The sequence below is a fragment of the Bufo gargarizans genome, chromosome 3 (assembly GCF_014858855.1).
Source record: "Bufo gargarizans isolate SCDJY-AF-19 chromosome 3, ASM1485885v1, whole genome shotgun sequence".
In the NCBI taxonomy this organism is placed as follows: Eukaryota; Metazoa; Chordata; class Amphibia; order Anura; family Bufonidae; genus Bufo; species Bufo gargarizans.
In genome coordinates, this window is record NC_058082.1 from 475,962,901 (window position 1) to 475,974,969 (window position 12,069).

The following is a 12,069-nucleotide window of genomic DNA, read 5'->3' on the forward strand; positions in this document are numbered from 1 at the left end:
GGGTGGTAGGACCACATGGTTAGTCGGTGTTGGGTTGTTGGCGACACGCCGACTTTCCCTGCGTTCCTCCCCCCCTCTCCCTCCAACGTAGATCAGTCCAGGACCTTCAAACTCAGGATTCAGCTATAAAGTTGTCAATACCATACCATCATTGCTTATCCATGTCTTATTTTTATTTTTATTTTCAATTATTTTTTTTTTATTTATTTTTTTTTTCTATCTCATATGTCTATTTGTATTTTTATTTCTATTTTTATTTATCTTTAGTTTATTTTTATTTCTATTTTATTTATTTTTTTATGATAATTGTATTCTATTTTATTTTATTGTCCCTTTTACTGTCCTTTTCTATATAGAAGGTTTTTATGTAAAAATAATGTCTATAGTTCTTTTTATATTTGGTACTATATAGTATATATATGTTGCCCACAAAGCTTGACACATGTGTGTCAAAAACCCTCTGTCTGGATCCATGACAAAATCAGGCTGCAAGTGATAAATTCCCTGCAGCCAACTAATTAAGAATCCAGACCAGATATTTCATCAAACCCAAAAAAGGGGATATAAAGACATGTCCAGCCAGTACACAGGTAGCATTTCACATTTGCCTACTGAGGAAGGAACTACGGTTCTGAAACGCGTCTAGGATAAATCAGTGTGAACAGGACCCAGCCAGTGGTGCGCTATTTCTGTCTAAGCACAAAAAAAGGATCCGTGCTATTTATTATCTAGAACCACCCAAGAAAAATCCATGCGGCAACGGCAGCGACTTAATCTTTAAAGAGGACTGATTCAACTACCATCTAAACAGTTCCTGTGAAGGGGAGTCGAACCCCGTACCGGTATAGCTCTGCTACACGAACTCCCGCTACTCCGCTGGCGCAGGTGGATGTCATCACCGACCAAGTGAACCATCTACAGGTCAGGTCACGTGAGACGCCGAGAAGGAGAAGCGGTGATACTACCTCGTGGCAGGAGGTAGTCAGCAGATACCGCTACGAGAATAAGTACAAAGTACCCCCCGGATATTATAAGAACATTCCGTGGACCGCAGGGTGGATATCTTCTTACCGATTGGTATGTTGAACATTTGGCAAGTCATTTTATAACTATCTGAACATTGTCAAAGTATGGATTCAATGCGCTATTGACCGACACCACACAGCATAATCAAGTGGTCCTATTATCCCTTTGGAGTACTCCTGTTAGTTGGGTATATGCGTGAGCTCCGCATCTAAGATACCCATATATTTATGCTATTTTGATATACTACTAGGATATGTTTTATATTTAGTGGGCAATTAATTTTATTAATTTTATTATTTTACAATTACAACAGTAAATAATTGTGATTTTTATTAAGTGTAATAAATGCAAAAATACTGTGAGCCAGTCTAATTGTGTTTCAGTATTTTTTGGTTTTCAGCTGGTATCTGAAAGACTGGGCTCCAGTAGGTTGCTGGTGAGCTCCTCTGAATTGTCTAATGTCCTTAAATAGCCCAGCCAGAGCCCTGTCTTGGACCCAATCAAACATCTGTAGAGATCTGTATATGACTCCTCAGCCATGGTTCCCATCCAACCTGAGAGAGCTTGAGAGGATCTGCAAAGAACAATGGCATAAAATCGCCAAGTCCTTGCAGCATCATATCCAAGAAGACTAGAGGCTGTAATCACTGCCAGGTGCTTCAACTAAGCATATGAATATTTATATAGATGCAATATTTTAGCTTTTTCCTTTTCAAAAAATTTGCAAAGATATTAAGCATTCTGTTTTTATTTTGTCATTATGGGGTAAGGAGTGCAGACTGATGGGAGAAAACCTTTAGCACAAGGCTACAATATAACTTAAAAAAAGTTAAAGGGTATTTACGGTACATACTCAGATTGGGTCACTGTCACTTAGTAATGGTCAGGGGTCAGTATTTGGCCCTATTCTCTTCAATATATTTATCAATGATCTTGTAGAAGGCTTGCACAGTAAAATATCAATTTTTGAAAATTACACTAAATTGTTTAAAGTAATTAACACGGAAGTGGATAGTATACTGCTACAGAGGGATCTGGATAGATTTGAGGCTTGGGCAGAGAAGTGGCTAATGAGATTTAACACTGTTAAATTTAAGGTTATGCACATAGGAAGGAATAATGCAAGTCACTTGTACATACTAAATGGTAAACCACTGGGTAACACTGACATGGAAAAGGACTTAGGAATTTTACTGAACAACAAACTAAGCTGTAGATATCAGTGTCAGGCAGCTGCTGCCAAGGCCAATAAGATGATGGGTTGCATCAAAAGGGGCATAGATGCCTGTAATGAGAACATAGTCCTACCACTTAACAAATCACTAGTCAGACCACACATGGAGCATTGTGTAACGGTTCTGGAAAGGGTTCAGAGGAGGGAAACTAAAGTAATACCTGGAATGGGTGGACTACAGTACCCTGAAAGATTATCAAAATTAGGGTTATTCACTTTAGAAAAAAGACAACTAAAGGGAGATCTAATTACTATGTATAAATATGAAAGAAGACCGGTGGCTGGGCCCACAGATTCAGAGGGTACACAATGCCACACAGACACAGACAGCGGTTCTTTTACAACACTTGAGTTTACTGAACAGTTATAGTGAACAAGTAGCTGAGCATACATATAGTGGGGCAAAAATGTATTTAGTCAGCCACCAATTGTGCAAGTTCTCCTACTTAAAAAGATGAGAGAGGCCTGTAATTTTCATCATAGGCATATCTCAACTATGAGAGACATAATGAGGAAAAAAAAAAAATCCAGAAAATTACATTGTCTGATTTTTAAAGAATTTATTTGCAAATTATGGTGGAAAATAAGTATTTGGTCAATAACAAAAGTTCATCTCAATACTTTGTTATATACCCTTTGTTGGCAATGACAGAGGTCAAACATTTTCTGTAAGTCTTTGTCGAGGAAGGGTTGAGACGTATGTGTGTGTGTGTGTGTGTATATATATATATATATATATATATATATATATATGCAAACACGTGTATGCATGTATAATATATATGCATGCATTAACAGCCACATTATAGGATGATGTGCGCAGATGTGCCCAGCATCTGCGCACATCTGCCCTTAGTGGTCCACAGGGGCTCATTGTGGCCCCTGTGGGGAATATGTGCCCCCTTATATGTCCCTTTTTTTTAAATATATATATATATATATATATATATATGTGTCCCCTTATAGTATTGCTCATATATCCCTTTATAGGAAAAATGTCACCAAAACCAGAAGTATTGGTGTGAATGTGCCCCAGGCATTCACACTGATGCCATCTGGCTAATTGCATCAGAATGACCGGACAAGAGTCCGGTCTTCCTGTATGCTTCAAAGAACTCAGATTCAATAGAATCGGAGTCCATTGTATTAATTATCTCCAGCGCCGCTGGAGATAATTATGCATAATAGGAAGAGGGGAGAAACCTCCCCTCCTTCTATTATGTGCATTCCGGCAGCGCGATTACTATCACGCTGTCCGTAATGCGAAGTGTTGCAGGTGGGAGATCAAAGGCTTCTCCTGCCTGTCAGGTGGCGCGGCCCCGACGCGCTCGTCCGGGGATGCTCGGGCTGGCACAGTGACGTCATCTCACTGCGCCAGCCCACGTGTCCCTGATGGTAGCGTGTGCCACAGTATTTATATCCGGCGGCCCCTGCACTAAGTGAAAAGAGCCGAGCCGCCCCCCACCCAGAAGATGACCACCCCTAGACGAACGAGCACACCCTAGACAACGAGCGCTGAGTATCATTAACCCCTATACCACCAACGATATTTACCCTTATCTTCCCCCTATACCACCAACGATATTAACCCCTACCTACCCTATCCCACCAACGAATACCTACCCTATACCCTATCCCACCAACGGATCCCCCTGATTAACCCCTACCTACACTATCCGACCAACAAATATTTCTACCCTATCCCACCAACGGATACCAACCCTATCCCACCAACGTACCCCACCATATAACCCTTACCAACCCCTATCCCTGACACCTGTACCCCGGCTATGTACCCCTGTCCACTGCTACTGTATTTATTTCCCTGTAGGGATAGTTTTTAGTCCAGGTTGGGTGGGCTGTTAATGTATGTTTGTGTGTGTACTGTATAGTTAGTTTGTGGGTGGAATTTGGTATTGTGTAGTTTAGTACTGTATTTTTTGTACTGTATTGTTAGTGCATTGCGTGCGTTGTGTACTGTAGGTGTTAATAAATGTTATTTGTATTATACCTATCGTGCTACGTGTGTTTATTAGCTGTAGCTAGCTCAGTTAGGCGCTTGCAGCTAGTTTAGTGATTAGCGTAGGGCAAAGTGAAAGTATTGTGATATTAATTTATAAAGGTATAAATAGGCGGAATCATCACTAGACGGCTCTTCCTATTTCTGAATATTAATTATTGATATTTGCATAAATATTGGTGATTAATATTCCCCCTTTACAGTCTTCACAAGGTTTTCACACACTGTTGCTGGTATTTTGGCCCATTCCTCCATGCAGATCTCCTCTAGAGCAGTGATGTTTAGGGGCTGTCGCTGGGCAACACAGACTTTCAACTGCCTCCAAAGGTTTTCTATGGGGTTGAGATCTGGAGACTGGCTAGGCCACTCCAGGACCTTGAAATGCTTCTTACGAATCCACTCCTTCGTTGCCCGGGTGGTGTGTTTGGGATCATTGTCATGCTGAAAGACCCAGCCATGTTTCATCTTCAATGCCCTTGCGGATGGAAGGAGGTTTTCACTCAAAATCTCCCGATACATGGATCAGTCGTCCTGGTCTCTTTGCAGAAAAACAGCCCCAAAGCATGGTGTTTACACCCCATGTTTCACGGTAGGTGTGGTGTTCTTTTAGTGCAACTCAGCATTCTTTCTCCTCCAAACACGATGAGTTGAACTTTTACAAAAAAGTTCTACTTTGGTTTCATCTGACCATATGACCAAACGGCACTCCTCAGCGTATGCAGGGAGGTGCTCAGTGGTATACAAAGTTCATGTATTTGAAAGAAAGACCACGGTACTCTCTTTTTGCTGTTACATCAAATGCTTATTTTTATTGTTTTATTATATCCATCCCAAAAAAATTTGAGCCACTGGCCAACGTTTCGGTCAACAATAGACCTTGATCACGGCCGTAGTCATGGTGCTGTGATGGAGTAGGATGGCGTCATCTGACCATATGACATTCTTTCAATCCTCTTCTGGATCATCCAAATGCTCCCTAGCAAACTTGAGACAGGCCCAGACATGTACTGGCTTAAGCAGGGGGACACGTCTGGCACTTCAGGATTTGAGTCCCTGGCAGCGTAGTGTGTTACTGATGGTATCCTTTGTTACTTTGGTCCCAGCTCTCTGCAGGTCATTCACTAGGTCCCCCCGTGTGGTTCTGGGATTTTTGCTCACCGTTCTTGTGATCATTTTGACCCCACTGGGTGAGATCTTGCATGGAGCCCCATATCGAGGGAGATTATAAGTGTTCTTGTATGTCTTCCATTTTCTAATAATTGCTCGCACAGTTGATTTCTTCACACCAAGCTGCTTGCCTATTGCAGATTCAGTCTTCCCAGCCTAGAGCAGGTCTACAATTTTGTTTCTGGTGTCCTTTGACAGTTCTTTGGTCTTGACCATAGTGGAGTTTGGAGTGTGACTGTTTAAGGTTGTGGACAGGTGTCTTTTATACTGATAACAAGTTCAAACAGGTGCCATTAATACAGGCAATGAGTGGAGGACAGAGGAGCCTCTTAAAGAAGAAGTTACAGGTCTGTGAGAGCCAGAAATCTTGCTTGTTTGTAGGTGACCAAATACTTATTTTACCGAGGAATTTACCAATTAATTCATTAGAAATCCTACAATGTAATTTCCTGTATTCTTTCCCCCAATTGTCTCTCATAGTTGAAGTGTACCTATGATGAAAATTACAGGCCTCTCTCATCTTTTTTAAGTGGGAGAACTTGCACAATTGGTGGCTGACTAAATACTTTTTTGCCCCACTGTAAACAGAAAAGTAACAGAGCGTAAACACACAGTAAGGATAATACTGCCGTAAACAAACCCAGTACTTCCCCAATGTCCAGAAAGCAGCGTGGCTGCGCCTGAATGTTCCTGAGCAAGCTTTAACGCTGGGGTTCACCCTAAGTATTGCGCAATACTATTTGTAATCCACAAAAGGTGAAGTCTGTATCCTGCAGCTTTCATATATATCCAAAAGTGTCACTGGAACAATGCGATGTGATGGGATGCGGCGAAGCCGCACTTACAGTTCCTTGGATACTTAAGCGGACTTGAGTTCTTTCCCTGGTCCACTCCCGAACTGGACCATACAGTGGCGTGATTCCCGGAGTTAATGCTGCGAATATCCCCTTGGTGCTGATGGCAGACTCCACTGTGAGCCATAAATCCTTTTCCAGGCTCCACAGAGGTTCTCTCCTGATGTCCTCAGCATTCACCAGGCAGCCTCCATCTGATCTCTTCCTGCTCTGCCCCGGAACTCCTCCCCTTCCAGGAAGACTGTGATGCAGCAAGTGATTTTCTAAGTGTATTTACAGTTCCTATCACCCTCCTGAGGGTCCTAGCCTCCCCCTAAATTAGCATTATTTGAACTTTGAACGGTAAAACATATATAAACTTTTCTATAGTGAACAACTCCATTGTAACATTATATGTACTTTGTCTCCATCTACTGGTAGAAGAAAGACATTGCAGGCATTATGCCCTTTACATTCAATAACATTGGTGAATAATGCTTACACCCTCACAAATATATCAGGGGTCAGTACATAGATCTCTCCCATCATCTATTTATCCCCAGGACTGGGACACAAATATAGAAGAGGATCCTTTACGGTAAGAGCAGTGAGACTATGGAAGTCTCTACCTGAGGAGGTGGTGATGGTGAATTCACTAAAAGAGGGGCCTGGATGTATTTCTGGAGTGTAATAATATTGAAGCATTTTCAGCCTTACAAATTATTGAGGTCATTTATCTGGTGTATTTATCTGGACATTTATCATTTACAGTCCTGATCAAAAGTTTAAGACCACTTGAAAAATGGCAAAAAATCTTATTTTACATTGTTGGATCTTAACAAAGTTCCAAGTAGAGCTTTAACATGCAACAAGAAGAAATGAGAGTGAGACAAAACATTTTTTGAGCATTCAATTAATTGAAAATAACAATTAAACTGAAACAGGCTGTTTTTCCGCTGATCCAAATTTTAGGACCACATGTCTTTAAAAGGCCAAATCTGTGCAAAGATGTGGATTCATTGTCATTTTCTGTCAGGTAGTCACACGTTGTGATGGCAAAGGCAAAAAAGAACTCTCCCCTTTTGAACGTGGTCAGGTTGTTGAACTGCATAAGCAGGGTCTCTCACAGCGGGCCATCGCTGCTAAGGTGGGACGCAGTAAGACAGTCATTTGGAATTTCTTAAATGATCCTGAGGGTTATGGAACAAAAAAGTCAAGTGGAAGACCCAAAAAAATGTCATCAGCACTGAGCTGGAGGATCCAATTGGCTATCCGTCAAGACACTGGACGATCCTGGACCCAAATTAAGGCCCTTACTGGTGCTGACTGCAGCCCCATAACCATCAGATGGCATCTGAGACTGAAGGGCTTCAAAAACAAAAAACGTCTTCAAAGACCTCGCCTCCTTGAACGCCACAGAACTGCTCGTTTGGACTTTGCAAGAGAGCATGGGACATTCAAAGGTGGAAGAAAGTTTTATTCTCTGATGAGAAAAAATGTAACCTTGACGGTCCTGATGGTTTCCAACGTTACTGGCATGACAAGCAAATTCCACCTGAGATGTTTTCTACGCGCCACAGTGGAGGGAGCCCCATAATGGTCTGGGGTGCTTTTTCCTTCAGTGGAACAATGGAGCTTCAGGAAGTGCAGGGGCATCAAATGGCCGCTGCCTATGTCCAGATGTTGCAGAGAGCATTCCTCATGACTGAGGGCCCTCGTCTGAGTGGTAACGACTGGGTTTTTCAACAGGACAACGCTACAGTACACAATGCCCGCAGGACAAGGGACTTCTTCCAGGAGAATAACATCACTCTTTTGGCCCATCCTGCGTGTTCTAGGATTTTCTAGTGACCCTATCCACACCTGAGCGGTACCGCCTATTGCGGTTTTCATGTGCAATCTTGATCCGCCTTCAGATACTGTGGTTAGGTTTGGTCATCTAGAATTTTATATATAGGTTGTAGTTTTTCCCTTCCCCCCTTATTTGAATTAATAAAGTATTAGTTTTATCTAATTTTCATAGCGTTCCGTACCACAGTGATATCATCCTGCGGGTTCCCCTGATCTAAATCCAATTGAGAACCTTTGGGGATGACAAGGGAAGTTTACAAAAATGAACAACAGTTCCAGACAGTAGATGGCCTTCGTGCGGCCGTCTTCACCACTTGGAGAAATGTTCCCACTCACCTCATGGAAACGCTTGAATCAAGCATGCCGAAACAAATTTTTGAACTGATAAACAATAACGGCGGAGTTACTCATTACTGAATTCATGTTTGGAAGTTGGATTTCTGTTTTGGGGGGGGGGGGTTTAGTTTTTTTTTTAAAGTGTGGTCCTAAACTTTTGATCAGCTGAAAAACAGGCTGTTTCCGTTTATTTGTTGTTTTCATTAAATTGAATGCTCAAAAAATGTTTTGTCTCACTCCCATTTCTTCTTGTTGCATGTTGAAGCTCTACTTGGAACCTTGTTAAGATCCAGCCATGCTAAATATGATTTTTTTTTTATTATTATTTTTTAAGTGGTTTAAAACTTTATATCAGGACTGTATTACTGGTGTGAAGTAGAACTGGCTTAGTTGTCCATAGCAACCAATCAGATTCCACCTTTTATTTTCCAAAGGAGCTGTCCTAAATGAAAGGTGGATATCTGATTGGTCGCTATGGGCAACTAAGCTAGTTCTACTTTACACCAGTTTGATAAATGACCTCATATGTCTTTCCAGCTGCATTGTACTTTGCCGTTTCAACAACTTACTGTAGAACCATAACATTTCCTAAGGCCCCAACAACTATATCAGGATATCCATCTCCAGTTATATCCAGGCCTCCATCTATTGATTGACCAAAGAACTGCAGCTTTGTTTTGAACACTGTTGCTCTAATTCTCTGAAATGGAATTATAACATATATGTAAAATTAACATAAGATAACATTGCTAAATAAACATGGCTGCTTTCTTCTAGAAACAGCTCTACAGCTGTCCATGTATGGCATAACCTCTTTTAAGAAACAATAAACCTAGAATTGGATGATACAAGAAAACAGTTGATAATTCTGCCCTCCTGTTTGCTAGTCTGGTTAATACCCTCCGGAGTTCTTAAGTGTTTCTCCAACTTTGTTTCCTGCCGTGGAAAGGGCAGATGGGGTGGTGGGGGTTGGTGTGGAGGCTCCTTCTACAGTCCATTTTCTTACAACCAGGAAAGCGAGGAAAATTACAGGGACATGAGCTCCTGGGACACATATAAATGACAGATATACTGTATTTGTCAGTTTTAATTGCAATATGAGATAAAATATTATCCTTTAAAGAGGTACTTCAACAATCATGAATATTAAAATTTGCAAGGAGCTTCGGCAGAGTTGCCAACAGTCCTGAATATACTAGTATTATCCTACATTTTCAGACAACCTCAATAAATTTGGCTTGTCCTAAAGCTTATATACACCCCACCCAAAAGTTGGCATTATTGATGGTTTGGGGTATGTCTGGACTTAAAGGACCCAAACCCTGGGGGGATCAGGTGCATTGCCAATAGCTTGGTCTTCTCTTCTCATTGACAATACATAAATGTTTGTCCATATCCCATGTATGTAGGTGTATTCAGTTTGATGGGAGCATTCAAACGACAGCTGGTAAAAGTGTACGGACACCTTAAAATCTAGCAATATTCTACTATTTGGTACCACTATTCGTGTAATTCAAGTAGACAGTAGTAGTTTCAAGGCTACCATCGGAGCCCCCTTCGAAAAGGTTGGAAGGGGCTGAGGTTAAGAAGTTTACACATACCAGTAGTCTTTTAGTCTTAGTGTTGGGTCATACCTGAGATGGTGTTGTGCGGATGCCATTTTCAATACTGTTATAAATGTAAACACTTCCAAATGCATCTGGATCATCAAAATGTCCCTCAAGAGGTGCTCCTATAGCAATATCTTGAAATCCATCATGATTGATGTCCCCAATCTGAGCTATGGAGTAACCAAACCTTGCAAAGGAATAGTATGGTTGTTCCAGTTTTACAACAAGTGAGAAGTTCCTCTGTACAGACATAAAATGAGATCAATGAAAAAGCATCAGCATGCAGGACATGATAATAATTCTGAAAACTGCCTTTTTACCTCCACGCCGAGCTTATAAAGATAGACTCGTCCTTCTTCTCCCTTGATGTGGTAAAATGGTGCCCCAACCAGAAGAAAATCTGTATTTCCATCCTTATCGATATCTATGGCACAAAGCTGATGACCAAAGTAGGATCCAAGCTGTGTGATTACAGAATTAAAAGAGAAACTTTGAAAAGAAAACTTTAATAAGGTTTCAGCTTTTGCCATAGATTTAGAGTAACAGTGGTAAATTTATAGTGATCCACTTCCAGAAGGTGGCACTAGCGAAATGGTTGTCTTCCCCTGGGAGATACCACTTTGCCTATTTTTTCCATGGAGCATTGCTAAGAAGTCTCCATACCATGGAGCACTGCTAAAGAGGCTCCATACAGGTCTGGTCTCTTTAAGGACAGCCAGCACCCTACCTAAGCCTGCCAGGATCCTACTCTGTACTGGTGAGGGACAAGCACCCAAAACAGCAGTCTCCTAATGAATAGTTGGCTTGGCTACTTTCCCTTGTCATTTCGCAAGGCTTGTTAAAAAGTCACACTTTGACTCATATGGAGCCACTTTAGGAGGTGGCGCTGGTGAGATGGTTCTCTTTCCTTGGGAGATACCACTTTGCATATGTTTTTCCCATGGAGAATTGCCACTAAGTCTCCATATATAGTACCCTGCCTAAACTGGTAAAAATATTCACTTTCTTCACGATATAATGTTTTTTAAACATGTGCACTACAAACAAGTTTCTTTCCCCAGAAGAGGGCTACTGGTTTTTGGCAAATTACAAAGGTACCAGAAAACGGGGGGTCTGTCTGAGCAGTGAAGTGCCCCAAACTATCAAAGGTATGCATGACCCATGGGAAGGCAGTGGCATTCTTCTGATTATTTGGCAGCTTGCCCCAGAGTAGTGGAGCCTGTAAAATGCTGGCTATATCCCGGACCAGCAGGAGAGCCGGCAAGAAAGTGTCAAGGAACCATGAACCAGACGTACAACAAGAGATACGTGGAAATAAGAAGGCTTTATTGCAAATCAAGCTGTAAGCAAAAGTCCAAACGGATGGCTAAACCGGAGCAGGGTCTTGCGAAGCCAGGGGTCAGGAACCAGAGGGGTAGTCAGACGAAGCCAGGATCAGGAACCAGAAGGGTAGTCAGACGAAGCCAGGATCAGGAACCAGCGGGGTAGTCAGACGAGGCCAGGATCAGGAACCAGAAGCAGCAGCAGTCTTAGAAGCATGTGCACACAGGAGGACCAAGCAAGGAACTGAAGCCACAGACCTCCTATATATATGAGCTAGGCATCCAGCTCCTCCCAGTGGGAAGGAGAAGCCGCAGGGTGGGAGGCTACAAGAAACCCAGAAACCAAGATGGCCGCCAGCACATGTCAAACGAAGGAGAACAGCAGAAGGTAAGACCATGACAGTACCTCCCCCTCAAGGGCCCCTCCTCCGCGGAGTAAGGAACGGTTTCTGAGGGAAGCGTGCGTGGAAGGCTCGGAGCAAGGCAGGAGCATGGACATCTGCGGAGGGAACCCAGGAACGCTCCTCTGGACCATAACCACGCCAATGGACCAAAAACTGCAACCGACCGCGGACCAGGCGTGAGTCCAGGATATTGCTCACCTCATACTCCTCACGATTGCCCACTTGGACCGGACGAGGCCGAGGAACCGAGGAAGTGAAACGATTAC

General features: G+C 42.3%; 1 protein-coding gene across 1 annotated transcript in view; it reads right to left on the reverse strand.

Annotated features, from left to right (window-relative positions):
- The window catches only part of ITGAE (integrin subunit alpha E), a 150,534-nt gene that overhangs the window by 67,496 nt on the left and 70,969 nt on the right, over positions 1-12,069 (reverse strand). The window contains exons 15-17 of the mRNA XM_044283743.1: positions 10,398-10,538; positions 10,102-10,317; positions 9,037-9,167 (exon numbers count right to left, since the gene is read on the reverse strand). Coding sequence (XP_044139678.1) covers positions 9,037-9,167; positions 10,102-10,317; positions 10,398-10,538 — 488 coding nt within the window. The remainder of the gene's footprint in view (positions 1-9,036; positions 9,168-10,101; positions 10,318-10,397; positions 10,539-12,069) is intronic.